Source organism: Nyctereutes procyonoides, unplaced genomic scaffold, assembly GCF_905146905.1.
Source record: "Nyctereutes procyonoides isolate TBG_1078 unplaced genomic scaffold, NYPRO_anot_genome, whole genome shotgun sequence".
Lineage (NCBI taxonomy): Eukaryota > Metazoa > Chordata > Mammalia > Carnivora > Canidae > Nyctereutes > Nyctereutes procyonoides.
The window spans coordinates 13,482,640-13,499,393 of record NW_026575044.1 but is presented as its reverse complement, the minus strand read 5'-3'; the positions used below and the strand labels follow the sequence as shown (position 1 = coordinate 13,499,393).

The window sequence follows — 16,754 nt, the reverse complement described above, 5'->3', positions numbered from 1 at the left end:
AAAGCAGAGTTTGACATCAGCTTATACTGGTACTTCCAACTCAAATTTAGATCTGTATGGCTATTAGTTAACTTTTTAATTTAATTTAATTTTTAAAAAGATTTTATTTATTTATTCATGAGAGACACAGGCAGAGGGAGAAACAGGCTCCATGCAGGTAACCCGACGTGGGACTCGATCCCAGACTGCGGGATCACGACCTGAACCCAAGGCAGATACTCAACTGCTGAGCCACCCAGGCGCCCCAATTTTATTTTTTTATTTCTCTTCTCTAATGCTAAAAATCTTTGTCTTAAGTAACATTAACATTGTTGCCTTTTGCTTTTGGAAGCTCAGCCTAGAGCCCATTTCTCTAGCTTTTCAGATGTAAAGTACCTAATATCCTACTTAAATTCTCTTCTCTGTAAACCACTGGAGTGGATTCTTTGGTCTGCAACTGAATCCTGACAGTGGAAACAGGGTATGCAGGAGGGGTGGCTCTGGGCATTGTTTAGGAAGCACGTGGGCACCACTCATAGTTAAGCCAGCTGCTGCAGATGATCCCCAATGGGATAGTGGTGGGAGACACGTTGAGCAGATATCTGAGTCACTCAGTTGCGTCTATGTGCAAATTCCTATTCACCAAAATTTGTATTTCTGCTTTTCAGCAGGAGTACTTCTCTCCCCTTCCTCCTTTCCCTTAAATCAGACCCTGGGGAACGCATTGGGTTAGGCTCAGAGCAGGTGCTCAGGGTCTTGTCTATCCATGGACCCTGGTCACTTGAGCAAGTCTTTCTGTGGCTGCCCCATCACCACTTCAGAGCAGGTGAATTAGGAGTCGGATATGAATGCACTTGGGCAGGAAGAACTGGTACATTGGAACTAGTTGGCCACTCCAGAAACCCTGAAGATGGCACTGGGCTGGGAGCTTTGCATCAGGGACAAGTCATGCAAATTGGACATTCTCATAATTTTCTATGGCATCTTCATCCTGAGACCTGACCTCTCCAGCTGAGTCCTGTGGGAGCTGTGTCTTCACCGCAGAGTAGACAACTGAAGTATGCTGTGGTGGAAAGGAGATAGAAGAAGAACTGGAAAGATAGAGGGGGGCGGGGGCTGGAGGTAGCAGTGGGAGAGAAAAAAGTCAGGGACTGGCACTCACCTTGTTCTCTAGAGATGTTCTGGAGGTACTGGCTGTGGAGGGAAAAGGACTCACTGAACTATGGGCATCACAATCCATTCAGAGCACAGGCTTCAAGTTTTTCCCCAGAGGCTGGGAGCCATTGAAATGTTTCCACCTGTGGTTATGTTTCCCCCCGCCCGACCCCCAAAATGTCCTATGACACATATGACTTTCTGTTTTACCATTTCTTAGTCCTGCCCTCTGCAAGTTCTTCACAAGCTCCATTGACCTGTAAGGTCCTTCCTCACTACCACACCAAGAAATCTTGCTCCCTTCTTTTGTCAGATGTTGATAGAGAATGTCTCTCTGCTTTAACTTTTGCCTCTCCTAACCTACAGCTTCTCTGTCTCACTCCAACCTCAGCACACCCCGTGATTGCTCAATAAGCTCCCACGAGAGAGTTTCACATGCGTGCCTATGGGAAAACTCTTTCACATTAATGTGTTCTAGCTCTTAAGTTTATTTCCACAGTTTTCTAGAGATGGAGCTTCAGTGAGAGGGAAGTTTAGCAGGTGGGATTTGCCAGATCCTACATGTGAGAAATTGAGAGTTTCAGAAAAGGATGGAAGCATCAGAGCCACATAGTGATTTATGGAGAAAGAGCCTAAAAGGGAGAAAGAGAGATGTCTCTGGGACAATTGAAGTTCCTCTCTTTGTCACTATATTCTTACCGTTGAACTTTCAGGGTTACAGATCTTTTTAATGATGTGATGAAAGCTATGTAGTCTCTTCCCAGAATAATAGTCATATATGTGGAATGTTGCATACAATTTTAGGAGCTTCATGCAAACTTCAAGAAACTGTGGAAGAAATCTTGCTACAGATCAATTAATACATAAAGTATCTGAAATAGAACTAGTCCACCAACAGAGTGCTCAACTTCAATGGTGTTTTCACAAAATACATCAAAGAAAGAGTGCAAAGAATAGTAAATGATCAAGCTAACTCTATAAGATGCATTCAACTAACCCAAACAACTTGGAGGCAATTCTAATTCTACCATTCAAAGGATCCTAATTAGTGGGGATGGCAGAGAAAGCAAAGTGATAAACAAAGCAGGCGATCCATGTTGGTCAAATATAGTGATAGGTTCTATAAGCAGCAAATACAGCAAGACAGAAGACTTGGTCTTAGCTTTGTCTTTTGCAGGTTTTGTGATCATTGGGGGCAGTGGTGGTTTACATCACTTGTAAAACAAGTTCAAGACCAGGCTGCAATTGAAATTTCTACAATGCACAAAAATATTGGGGATTTTAAATTCCCTAATGAGACACCATATTTGGAAAAGCAACCTATGAAATGAGAGAATATATTTATTTGCAGACTATTCAGGTTAATATTCAAATTATATAAGGAACTCATGCAACTTGATAGCCAAAGTACTACTACTAACTTAATTAAACATGGACAAAGGATCTGAATAGACATTTCTCCAAAGACATAGAGATGGCCAACAGATATTGAAAAGATATTTGACATCACTAATCATTAGGGAAATACAAATAAAAAGTATCATGAGATGTTACCTCACACCTGTTAAGATGGCTACCATTAAAAAGACAAGAGATGACAAGAGTTGGTGAGGATATGGAGAAAAGGGAGCTCTTGTGCACTGCTGGTGAGAGTGTAAGGCAGTCGCTGTGGAAAAGCCATATGGAAGTTCCTCAGAAAATTAAAAATAGAACTACTGCATGCTCCAGCAATCTCACTTCTGGGTATATATCTAAAGGAATGGAAGACAGGATCTTGAAGAGATATCTGCACCCCATATTTGCTGCATTATTTTTCACAGTAGCCAAGACAGGAGCAGCCTAAGTGTCCATTAATAGATGAATTGATAAAGAATATTTGATACACACACACACACACACAGTGAAGTATTATTCAGCCTTAAAAAAGAAGGAAATCCTAACATTTGACCACACAGATGGACCTGGAAGATGCTATGCTAAGTAAAATAAGCCAGACACAGAAGGAAAAATAGTGTATGTCTTCACTTTATATGTTGAATCTAAAATAGTCAAGCTCATAGAAACAGACAACAGAACAGTGGTAACCAGGGGAATGGAAGTAATTGTCAAAGAGTACAAAGTTTGAGTTATGTGGGATGAGTAAGTTCTGTAGATCCACTAGAGAGCATCATGCCTATAGCTAATAATACTGTATTGGATACTTAAAATTTGCTAAGAGGGTAGATCTTAGGTTAGGTGTTCTAACCACGCACACAGATAATAATAGTAATAATGGGGGTGGAGGAAAGCTTTAGGAGATGATACATATGTTGATGGTTTCACTGGCATATACTTATCCTCAAATCATCCAGTTGTGTATATGAAATATATATGCCGTTATTCCATGCCAAAAAAAAGTAGTAAGTTACTTACAATATGCTAGAGCATGGATGAGTTGCAAAACATTACATTAAGGGAAAGAAGCCAAAGAGACTACATTACGTATGACTCCATTTTCATGAAATTGTAGAAAAGCAAAATGCTAGAAACAGAAAGTGGGTCAGTGGTGGCTTGGGCAGAGCTGGAAAAGTCATCTGCAGAGAGGCAGGAAAGGACTTCCCTGGGTGTTGGAAACCTTCCGTGTCTTGAAGGTGGTGGTGAGTCTGGGACTGGTTATATTTGTTAACATTAGTTGAATTGTGCATTTAAAATTAGTGAACTGTGAGATGCCTGCGTGGCTCAGTGGCTGAACGTCTGCCTTTAGCTCAGGGAGTGATCCCAGGGTCCCAGGATTGAGTCCTGCATTGGGGTCCCCACAGGAGCCTGCTTCTCTCCCTGACTGTGTCTCTGCCTCTCTCTGTGTGCCTCTCATGAATAAATAAATAAAATCTTTAAAAAAAGTAAAACTAGTTAATTATACTGTATGTGGGTTATACCTCAATGAATCTGATTAAAACAATAAATTTGAGTAGAATAGAAACTCAAGTGCATCACACTAAGTATTATAAAATACTTGCATTTCAGTTATTCATTACTATTTGTGTATGTGTGCAGATTCACACTGGCTGACAACACAATCTGTATTTCTCATTGTGGATGACAATAAAAAATATTTGAGAGCCTCCAGTCTAGAGGGTTGAGAGTGTTGACTCGCAACTGGTGATGGGATCAGGACATTTTTGAGGTAGCGTGGACCTGAACCCCCAAGTGTCCCCACAGACAGACATGATCCAGCTTGGACCAAGGACAAGGGTGTGGCTGAGGGGACCCTGTCCGGTAGGGCCCACAGGTACCAGGGGACTCCAGTAGCAGAAGCTAGATGTGAGTGATGGGGATGAGGCCATTGAAGGGTCACAAACACCTGTGGGGATTAGAGATGGCCAACTGTGCCAAAAAAGTTGCAGGAAGAAGCATCTGGCAGGAACCGCAGAAGAGAGCATGCATGCACCTCTTGGGAGGGTCCACTTCTATTTTTTTAAGACTATTTATTTGAGAGAGAAAGATTGTGTGTGAGCACAGAGGGAGAGGGAGAAGCAGACTCCCTGCTGAGCAGGAGCCTGACACAAGGCTCCATCTCAATATCCCAGGATCAAGCCCTGAGCCCAAGGCAGATGCTTAACTGACTGAGCCACTGAGGCACCCCGGGTAGGGCCCACATCTGCATGTGCCAGCCAGACAGGTGGATACCAGCTTCCGGGCAGCAGCTGATGGAACCCTTCCCCCTCAGGTCCCCTGCACCATCCAGGCTTGTGAGGGGAGGCCAGCCACAGAAATAGAAAAGCCAATTCCATGCTGTTCTCTTGCCCCCACCAGCTCGCATTTTCAAATCTGCATGAACTAGTGGAGGGCTAATTTTGATTAACATCTTGAACTGGGTATTCTAGTTGCTGAATTGAGACTATGACAAATGGTGATCACCTGCTGTTCATTACCTAAGAAATTAGAGAACGTGTTGAAAAGCCTAAAGCCTTGGCTGCCAAATTTTCATCCTAAGTGCCTGGGAAGATCTCCCACAAAGTTTCAAGAAACAGTGGGAAACACAATTTTTGTAATGAAGTCACAAGTCTTGCTTGTTCAGTATATTGGTTACACAGGGCTGTTTATATGGACTAACTGAACATATGTCTATGTATATATACACTTTATGTGAACATGTATCTATAAATGTTCTTACCACATAGTAGGTGGCTTGTAAACCTCATCACTTGATTACTTAATTCATTACTTAAAAGAAATGCTCATACATAAACATTCACAATCACAATACTGATCAGAAGGTTGCTTAACTTTTGTTTTAATCATCAGCAAAGATAAATGATGCATTTTTTAGTGTCTTTTTTCTTTCTTTAGAATCTAAGCACCACTGTAGTTTCTATCTGCCTTGTTCGGTGATTGACCCCATGTACGTTCCACAGTACCTGGCACATAGGAGGTACTCAGTAAAAACATGCACTTAATGAAGGAATATATTTTGAAGCCAAGGTCTTTTCCAGGGACTTACCTGCCTCTTCTTGTCCCAGCTGAATAATACGGATCTCAGAATATGCCAAGTTTTCCTCTTCGAGGTACCCTGAAGGGAGAAACAGCACTTTCTAGGTCACCCCCATTAGAGGTATGCGTTACAGAGGCCTCTTCTTAAATCTCCTCCCCACGCTTCTGAGACAAAGGATACGGCAGTGGTTTCCTGTAGGTCTGGGTTTGAGATACCGTAAGGAGACCGGTCAGGCTTTCACCAGGCCCGAAGCACATTATTTCTCCCTGGTTCCAGAAGGAATGGCTTCCCTAGGGGAGTTCTCACCATTGCCATACAATTGCTGCAGCTCTACCAGGGCAGGGCACCCAGAATGGGGAGCCTCTCCAGGTCCTATGGTAGGAGTGCTCCTGTAAGACACAGAAATGCATGATCATCCCTGAAATGGCATACGATGCAGGGCAGTGGCATGGCCAGAGAAGAAGAGGCACGGGAGGAGAAGTCAGTAGAGAGTAGGAGACCAGGGACCCAAAGAAGGGGCATGGTGTGGTAGGCAGAGTGAAAAGGGGGTGGTCAGCTGATGGCAGAGGATGAAGAACCCAGAGAGGAAGGGGCATGGTGGGGTGGGGAAGCAGAGGAGGGTGGCAGTTGATGGCAGGGGACTGGGGACTGGGAATGATTTAACTGGACCTACAGTGGGCCCATGTAGAGCCAGATTTTTCTTCTGAGAGCAACCCTAGGACCACAGAATGGGCTGGCTGCCAGAGAACAAGGCCAGCCAGTCTCTGACATCTTAGTAACAACCATCTCAGAGACAGAGGGCAGCTCTCAACTGGTTAAAAACCCTGGCCTCATCACCAGGAGGTGGTGATTACGTGTCTTCACAGTGTCCTGCCTGGACAATTCAAGAAGGAATTGGACACAATCTGTGCTCCAAGTCACTGGCTATATAAGGACCTAGGCATGTAGATGGTACAGGACCATGTCTTCTGAAGTCTGATAAGTATATGTGCATGTGTGGGGCAAAAGAAAATGATTAGAAACCAAGATTTTCCTGGAAAATCTGGCACAGTCATCATGTACATAATCACAGCAACACATTGTCTGACTAGAGCCCCATTAGAACCAGAAATATTCTTTGACCACCTAGAAAACCTATAATCCTTGGTACCACCCATTTGGATGAATGGATAAATTTCAAATAAGAAATGGGTCTAAATACCTGTAAAATCCATGATATGGACTATTAGAAGGCCCTAGAAATTGTGATTTTGGTCATATCAGGGGGTGTGAAAATGTGGGCACCTAGCCACAGGGACACAGAGACACGACTTGACCTAATTTTGTAAACCCACAGTTCTGCATATTCTATTTTTGGAAGACCGAGAATGCTGAGACCTCACCTGGCTGTGTTTCCCAGAAAACGACCTCCTGCAAAACAAAGCAAAGGCATGTTTGTGTCAGCAGAGGGAGCTCGTTCTCAAAAAGTTCATGCACGGGAACTGCCTTAGGTCAACAGAAAAAGTCAACTCAAACATGCCCTCTGTCCTGGGTTTTTAGGAAAATGATCTGGAAAAGAATGGAACAAAGTGTATAACTCGCTGGGGACAGGGCCACCCATTCCTGGGTTAAACATGCAATTATTTGAGACTTGATTAAAGTTCGAGGCTGTGATGATACACCTCAAGAAATACTAAACAGGACCAAATAGTCTGTTTTGCAGAGCAGTATGGGGCTGCCAGCGGAGTTTGAGGAGTCCATGGTCATGCCCAGATGACTCGTTGTCTGAGGTCCAAAGCAGCCCATGCAGGGCACATGGCACTGAGAACAGTGTGTGGATTGAACTGAGCTGATTTAAACCAAGTGACAAGAGTTGGAGGGTATGGGTAGTTGCTCTAGAACCGGAACAGCTTCTGTGCCTGTCTTCTACACTAGGTCTTGCACCTGCAACTAGCCTGAGCGAGGCCAAGGCAAGAAGCCTCTGGAAGCAAGGCTTTCCCCCAGGTAGGGGAGGAGCTGGCAGGCTGGCTTGTGGGGAGCCCTCCCTTGGAGCATAGGATGGCGGGTTCAGGCTTTGATATGGGGAAGTCTCAGGGGAGGAAGGATTGAGATTAACCAGCTCCTATTCTCAGAGCCTTTGATTTACAGTGACTGCCCTTTTATGGGGGATTTAGGATGGGCTGCAGGGAGTAGTTGACCAGTCTATGAGCCAAAAAACTGCCCAGGGAAACCACTGGATTAAGTTTTTGAAATTTTATTTGAAAAATTTTACTTACTTTCTTAGTGAACCCAGCTAGTACAAGCAACCCTCAACCACAGCATCTATTCGGCACACCTCTGATGGTATACGTCTGTGGGTGTTGGAGGCGGTGAGGGGGAGGGTGGTGGGGAGCTCATGGCCAAGGTGCTTGCCAGGGACAGGGCATGACCTCTAGCAGAGGGTGAGAGAACACAAACCTGACTTCCGCTGGTGCTGGTGGTACATCCACAGGGCCACAGCCAGGAGAAGAATGCTGAGCAGCCCCCCAGTGGCTCCTGCAGCAATGAGGCCACTTCTGTTCCCCGGAGTGCCTGACAGGGAAGAGCTTGAGTGAGCCCCAGGAGAGGGCCATGGGGCCCTGGTTCCTTTCCTCAATGCTGCTGGGGTCATGAGCCCTGGGGAGGGAGAAATCTAATGGACGATGCTGATGCACACAGGAGGCAGCCTTCTGCTCTGGGCCACCCAGCCCTGAGCTTACATGGCAGGATGGGACTCTGTGCTCTGGTAAGAGGTGCAGGATGAGGGTCTGGGGGCCGTGGCAGAGGGGAAGAACACAGCCAGCAACCTCCACCAACCCACTGACATTGGTTTAAAAATTAGCATTTGAGGGGCATCTCTTTTTCTGTATGTCCCATATTCTAGTAATCTGACCTCTTGGGGATTTCCCCAGGCCACCTGGGGAAATGTGACATGATGCTAATTTGTCAGCCCATAATGTAGGGCCGACACTACCCACTGGGCATGAGAAGTGACATTGCTCGCCATGACAAAAACATACTGGGAGACCACGAGAAAAAAGCACCACCTCCTTCCTCATAGAAGCTCTGTAGGGGAGAAGAGAAAGTGGTGGGAGCAACAAACTCAGCTGTCAGGGGTTCTGATTTTTCTACTGGGTCTGTTCTCCTATCTTATCATTCAAGAGACTTCATTTGGCAGATCCATTCATTCATTCAGCAGACATTTACTGAGTCCTGCCATATGTCAGGCCTTGAGGACAGAGCAATGAACAAGACAGTGACGTCCGTGCCTCTAAGAGTTCACAGTGGAGGGAGAGGAGGCAGCTAAACAAATAAATACATTTGTGAAAAAGCAAATGCAGAAGGGAGGGGCAAAGAGCAGGGTCGGGGTGGAGGTGCTTCACATGCAGGTCCTTGGTCCCGAATTCAGACTTCAGATGCCAGGGCCACAGATTACAAGGAAAACACTCATGTTTCCCAACAATAGCACCACTGATAATAATTCCCGTTTATTGCATGGTGTTCTGCATCCATGATTCCTGGCACAAAGCAGGTACTCAGTACACATAGCCACTGGCCATTGGTGACATTGCTGTCTCTATGCTTTCTCTTCCTGACAAAATCAACAAAGCTAATGTCTGACCAATGAGTGGTTCCACTTGCAGAGTGGAGGTCACCAGCCCAGCCTCCCCACCATGAAAGCTAAACCAGAGGATTGGAGTGTGGAAGGAAATCCAGGGACAGAGCAGCTCAGCTGTGTCCTGTAGTGAATCTTTACCCATTGCATGCCAGGGCATCTGCCTATGCAGAATCAGAGTGAGCCACAGCCAGGGAACCCAGGGTTCCAGATTCAGTGAGCAGAGGGCAAATCTCTCCCCTTCCTGGTAACCCTGTACTCCTAGAAGACATGGCTACTCTAGAGGAAGGAGTTGAAATTTCTCTGAGTCTGAAAGGCTCAGTACAATTATGTACCAATAAGTAAGGGAGTCAAGACGAAATGGGTAAATCCCTAAAAACATACAACCTATCAGGACTGAATCATGAAGATCAGTGATGAGTAGGAGATTGACTCAGTAATACACTCTCCCATCAAAGAAAGTCCAGGGCCAGATGGTACCACCAGTGGGTTCTACGAAACATGTAAAGAAGAATTAACTCCAAACCCTTCAAAGTCTTCCACAGACTTGAAGAGGAGTGAATATTTCCAAATTCATTTTATGAGGCTGGCATCACCCTACCCTGGCACCAAAGCAAATAAGAACACCATGAGAAATATACAGATCAATGTTGCTGATGAACATAGATGCAAAAATTTCCAAAGAAGATATATGAGTGGTCAATAAGCACATGATCAGGGGCTCAACATCACCAGTCACCTGGGAAATACAAAGCAAAACCACAACGAGATATCAGCTCACACCTGTTAGAATGACCATTATCAAAATGACAAGAAGTAACAAGTGTTAATAAAGAGGTGGAGGAAAGATAACCCTCATGCCCTGTTTGGTGGCAATGTCGGCTGGTGCAGTCACTGTGGGAAACAGGCTGGGGGTTAGATTCCTCAAGGGGTTGAAAACAGAACTTCTATATGATCTAGCAATCTCACTTCTGAGGATGCATTTGAAGAAAATGAAATTACTGTCTGGACGAGACATTCGCCTCCTCATGTTCACTGCTGCCAAGACACGGGAACAAACCTAAGCATCCATTAACAGACAGATGGATCAAGAAAATACATACACTTCATCATGCACATATACGGTGGAATATTACTTGGCCACGAAAAGGATAGCCCGCCATTTGCAATACCATGGGTGAAACTTGAGAACATCGTGCTCAGTGAAGTCAGTCAAACAGAAAGACAAATGCTTTATGAGCCCCCTTAAGATGTAGAATCTGAAAACACCAAAGTCATAGAAATGGAACGACTGGTGGTGGCTCTGGGGAGTGAGGGAAGTGGAAGGATGTTGGTCAAAAGTTACAAACTTTCGGTTATAAGAGGAGTACATTCTGGGGATGTGGTACGCAGCATGGTGGCTATAGCTAACAACACGGTACCATACACCTGAAAGATACCGAGAGTCCTCCCCACACAAGCACATGCACATACGAAATGGGTAAATCCCTAAAAACATACAACCTATCAGGACTGAATCATGAAGATCAGTGATGAGTAGGAGATTGACTCAGTAATACACTCTCCCATCAAAGAAAGTCCAGGGCCAGATGGTACCACCCACACATGATAATTATCTGAGGTGACAGAGATGTTAACTAACACTATTGTGGTAATCATGCCTCACAATATATAAAGAGCAAATCATTAAGTTGTATACCTTGAATTTATACAAGGTTCTATGTCAATTATATCCCAACGAAAGTAGGAGACAAAAAAGAGAATAGTGTGGACTCTATAATTAGATTGTTGGGTTCAAGTTCCAGCTCCTCCATATCCTCACTGTGTGGCCAGGGAAAAGAATGTAATACCTTTGTGCCTCAGTTTCTTCATCTGTAACACAGGGATGGTGCTAACCAAAGTACCACTGTTGTTGGTGAAGTAAATGAGTTAATATGTGTGAAGTGCTTTGAACCATTCCCGACTCATGGTGCCTGCTGTCTCTACGTCAGCACTAGTTCTCCCCTGGGGCCCTCACTCTGCATCCTATTCCCCCAGGAACTTCATGCTACCCTCTGATCAGTTCAGGGGGCACCTCCATACAGGGGATAGGCCTGTTCCCACACACCACCCCACCACCCCAGCCAACTTTGGTCCATTCCATGGATCGAATTGTGTCTATCCTCAAACTCACGTGCTGAAGCAGCCCTAACCCCTACTGTGCCAGTTTTGGGAATGGTGCCTTTGGGAGGTGATCAGGTTTAGGTGAGGCCTGGGGGGTAGGCCCTCATGATGGGATTAGTGTCCTTATAAGAAAAGACACCAGAGTCATCTCTCTCTCTCCCTGCTTTTTGCCATGTGAGGACACATCTGCTCCAGGAAGGTGGCTGTCTGCAAGCCAGGAAGAGGGCTCTGCTCAGACCCTGACCACACTGGTACCCTGATCTCAGACTTCCGGCCTCCAGGGCTATGAGAAATGAATTTCTGTTAAAACCACATGAGCATTTTCTCATGTGCTTGCTGGCCATGTATATGTCTTTTTTTGGTGAAATTTCTGTTCATGTCTTTTGCCCATTTCATGATTGTATCGTTTGTTTCTTTGCTGTTGAGTTTAATAAGTTCTTTATAGATCTTGGAAACTAGCCCTTTATCTGATACGTCATTTGCAAATATCTTCTCCCATTCTGTAGGTTGTCTTTTAATTTTGTTGACTGTTTCTATGCTGTGCAGAGGCTTTTTACCTTGATGAAGTCCCAATAATTCATTTTTGCTTTTGTTTTCCTTGCCTTCATGGATGTATCTTGCATGAAGTTGCTGTGGCCAAGTTCAAAAAGGGTGTTGCCTGTGTTCTTTTCTAGAATTTTGATGGATTCTTGTCTCATATTTAGATCTTTCATCCATTTTGAGTTTATCTTTGTGTATGGTGTAAGAGAATGGCCTGGTTTCATTCTTCTGCACGTGGCTGTCCAGTTTTCCCAGCACCATTTATTGAAGAGACTGTGCTTTTCCCAGTGGATAGTCTTTCCTTCTTTGTCAAATATTAGTTGACCATAGAGCTGAGGACCCATTTCTGGATCACTTGCCATCAGGGAAATACAAATCAAAATCACAATGAGATACCGCCTCACACCAGTGAGGATGGGGAAAATTAACAAGACAGGAAACAACAAATGTTGGAGAGAATGTGGAGAAAGGGGAGCCCTCTTGCCTGTTGGTGGGAATGTGAACTGGTGCAGCCACTCTGGAAAACTGTGTGGAGGTTCCTCAAAGAGTTAAAAATAGACCTGCCCTACGTCCCAGCAATTGCACTGCTGGGGATTTACCCCAAAGATACAGATGCAGTGAAACGCCGGGACACCTGCACCCCAATGTTCATAGCAGCAATGTCTACCATAGCCAAACTGTGGAAGGAGCCTCGGTGTCCATCGAAAGATGAATGGATAAAGAAGATGTGGTTTATGCATACAATGGAATATTACTCAGCCATTAGAAATGACAAATACCCACCATTTGCTTCAACGTGGATGGAACTGGAAGGTATTATGCTGAGTGAAGTAAGTCAATCGGAGAAGGTCAAACATTATATGGTCTCATTCATTTGGGGAATATAAATAATAGTGAAAGGGAATAAAGGGGAAAGGAGAGAAAATGAGTGGGAATTATCAGTGAGGGTGACAAGATATGAGAGACACCTAACTCTGGGAAACAAACAAGGGGTGGTGGAAGGGGAGGTGGGCGGGGGGATGGGGTGACTGGGTGAAAGGCACTGAGAGGGGCACTTGATGGGATGAGCACTGGGTGTTTGTTATACTATATGTTGGCAAATAGAACTCCAATAAAAAAAAAAAAAAACACATGAGCTACGACAGCCTGGTACTCCAGGCTACTCCAGAGTTTCTCTGCTGCTAGAAATTCTCCTATTTCTGAGCACAGAGATTTTCCATAAGGTCCAAGAATAAAAAAGATTTAATAAGAAATTCCTGCTCTGCCATATGTCATCTGAATCCTGACATCTGCTCAATCTCTGAGAGCATTTGTTTCCTTAACGGAGGACGACATCTGCCTTGTGAAGTCGTGCAAGCCAGCCCGATGACATGCAAGAGGCAGCCAGCTGGCCACAGAGGTGCGTTGATTCTACTGACCTTGACTCCAAAGGGAAGATGAACGCCTTCACACTGAGGTATCATTTCCCACAGATTCCTTACTGCCCTCTTCAGGGAGTGCAGCCTTTGGGCTCCCCAAGGACACCTTTTCAGGACAAGAGCCTTCCTGGAGAAGCAGCTCTCCTGCCTCCAGAACCCCTCTGGGTTTCCAGGCTGGCTGGTCTTCAGAGGGTGCCCCTCAGCAGCTTATAGCTCTGCTAAACTCTTCTCCCTCTTGAAATGCCATCAACATGACACCAGGCTAGGTCTCTGGCCCTCAGTGCTGGGGAATCACACCCACTCTTACAGTTCACTGAGACATTTCCAGACTGAGAGGCAGACAGTCCTGTGGCATCTGCTGGTGGGAAGACCCGCCGGGGAGGGCCCCTTGGTCACAGGACTTGCCTCCAGGGAGCTGAGGGGGAAACAGCATAGCAGCTGGGCCGCCTTGTTGCACCCCTTCCCACAGCTACTGTCCCGACTGTTCCGGTCACGGTCCTGTCAGGGCTCACTGCTCACAAAGATGGCACGGTTCTCTATCTGTGTAGCATGGTGGGCAGCGGGAACTTGACTGTGTGCTATGTCTTCGGAGGACTTTGGCAATGCCCTCGGTCCCTCTGAGTGAATGATTGTGTGCAGGTCTACAATTTCTGACTTTATGCAAATCGCTAAGCCTTTCTGAGCTTCATACTCCTTTTCTGTAGAATGGAGATACCAATGTCTTTATCTTTTGGGATTGTTACTATGGTCAATAAAATGATGTGTGTGAAAATCACTTATTCAGTAGATATTTATTGAAAGCCTAATATGGGCTAAGTCCTAGTCCAGACACCTGGGACACAAATAACAACCTGCCCTCAAGAGGCAAGTATGGGAAAAGTGAGAGGGACAAAAGGACCTTGCATGGTGGCCAGGGGTAAGTGCTTTGAGGGAGAATCCAGGGGGTCTGCAGAAAGTGCCATGGTGAAGGGCTACTGTGTTAAACAGGTGGTTTGGGAAAAGGTCTCCCTAAAAAGGTGAGTAAACTCCTGGGGGAAGTAAGGGGTGAGCATGAGAATATCATGGAAGAGCAGTGCAAAGGCCCTGAGGTGGGTAGAAGCATGACCGGAAGCTTGAGGAAGAGACAGGGGCCATGGTGGTTAGAGTGGAGGAGGTTAGGGGAAGGAGGAGGGCAATCAGGCCAGAGCAGGCCACTGAGGTTGATGGCTGTTACTCTGAAGTTGATGAGAAGCCAAAGGAAGATTTTGTGCAGGAGAGCAACATGATTTAGAGGTTCCTTCTGATGATATGCTGAGAATAGACTGTGGACAGCAGTGGGTGAAGCAGAGGGCCAGTGAGGTTGTCACTGCAGTAATCCAGGGAAGGAACAGAGGTGGCTTGGGTCAGGGGGTGGCAGTGGAAATGGTGGGAATGGGTCCCATCCTGGCTATATCCTGAAGGTAGAGCCAGCAGGACTGGCAGGTGGATTCAATGTGGAAGACAAAATAAAAAGAAGAGTCACAAATGATGTCCCAAGTTTTGGCCTAAGCAACTAGGAGAGTGGGATTTTACATTTAGCCAGGGGATGCTCCAAGCAGGAATGGATTTGGAGTGAAAATCAAGACTTTGGCTTTGGATGAATTAAGTTTGAGATGACAGCTATTTCTGTGGAGCAGTTTATTTAAGCACTTGGATATATGGGTGTTGAGTTCAGACGAGAGGCCTAGGCTGCAGGTCGATGTTGGGGGTTGTCAGTTTATAGATGTCAAAGGTGCATCTAAAATCTCAAGACAGGATGACACGATGCAGACAGTGGGCACAGATGGGGGGATCTGAGGACACACAGCCATGTGCCCCACACTCAGAGCTGGAGATTCGGGTGGAACCCAGTCAGGGAAGCCTAGAAGGAGTGTCTGGTGAATGTGCAGAGGACCAAGAGTGAGCCGTGTCTGAGAAATCAGGGAGGAATGCGGTCCAAGAAGGAAGGGGAGGGCCAGTTGTGCCCAAAGCTTGCAAGGAGTTAAGTGGTGTGGGAAAGAATTACCACTGACTTAAACAACAAGGAGGGCAGTAGATCTTGACAGAGTGACAATGGTGGCAGGAAGCAAGCTAGGTACTGATGGGGTTGAGAGAGACTAGAAGCGGAGGGAGTGAGCAGGGTTAACTCTCCTGAGGAGTCCACTGCAATGGAGAGCCGGCAACCTGCTTCCCAGCAGCCCCCCTCGTAAGAGGATGTCATTATCAGATGACAGGGGTGCAGCTGAGCCTGCCAGAGATGGGACTGAAGCTCGGCAGAGCCAGGAGGGCTGCGTTGGGAGCCAGGCTGTGTGGCTTCCTGAGGACAGAGGGAGGGAAAGACATAGGCCAGAGCCATGGGATCCAGCAGAAGGTGACTGGGCTCTGTGTTGGCTCCCGGTGCCCCCGTAAGCTTCCTGGCCTGTGGGCAGTTTGGGCCCTGAGGTTCTCAGGCCTACAGGGCCTGTGACTGGCCCTGTGAGGGGGGGGTGGGCTGTGACGGCTCCCAGAGAGGCAAGTGCACCTGGTCCCAGGACCCTGCCCGTGGCTAAAGGGCTAACACTGCTCTTTGACATCAACACACAATGGATCAGAGTACAGAGGCGTACAACCATCTCCAGGGTGTGAAAAGCCTCCTGCCCAGCATCACCTCTTTGGAGAACCTCACTGTAGCCTGACTATTAATATTTGTGTGAAGAAACTACATCTTGCAAGGGAAGGCGGCAAAATGGAGCCAGAAACAAGAGAATCACCAGGAGTCCTGGCCATGCTCACCCCTAATCTGAAAAAACTGAGCATGAATAAGGTCAACGGAGACTAAATCTCACCTGTGACAGTGATGTTCAGGGCTCCGCTGCAGGCGAGGCCGTGGCCGTTGTCGGCCGTGCAGTAGTAGCGCCCCATGTGGCTCTCCCCGACAGCAGGGATCTCCAGCTCTGCTCTCTGGGAACGCTGCTGCTTCCTCCCCAGATGCTCCCCCGTGTCCTCTCTGTGCCAGGAGAATGCGATGTCCCCTGTGCCTTCAGCCACGGAACACACGAGGACCAGAGGCTCCCCTGCAAGCGCCTGGCCCCCCTGGGGCTGGGTCTCCAGGAGCACTCCGGATACTGGGACACCTGCATGGACAGGAGAGGGCAGGTGAGGGCATGTGTGGGGAGGGCAGGGCTGGCATGTTGGACCGGCTCACTTTCTATGCGACTAAGGTACACTCCAGCAGGTGCTAACATTGTAGCCCATGGACTGGAACATCACCAGATGTAATAATAGCTCCATCCTGACACATGAGGCCCTGGGAGAGAAAAATTGCCTACCCCTGAAGAAGCCTTTGAGTTTTGTCTGATGTCCTAAGTGGCAGTCTGAATTATCCACAGGGATAGGTGGCAGCGAGAGTGGCCACCGGGATGCTGGGCTGGACCACACC

General features: G+C 46.5%; 1 protein-coding gene across 1 annotated transcript in view; it reads right to left on the bottom strand.

Annotated features, from left to right (window-relative positions):
* The window catches only part of LOC129508874 (Fc receptor-like protein 5), a 74,237-nt gene that overhangs the window by 49,644 nt on the left and 7,839 nt on the right, over nt 1-16,754 (bottom strand). The window contains exon 6 of the mRNA XM_055324106.1: nt 16,162-16,449. Within this exon, the coding sequence (XP_055180081.1) occupies nt 16,162-16,449 (288 nt within the window). The remainder of the gene's footprint in view (nt 1-16,161; nt 16,450-16,754) is intronic.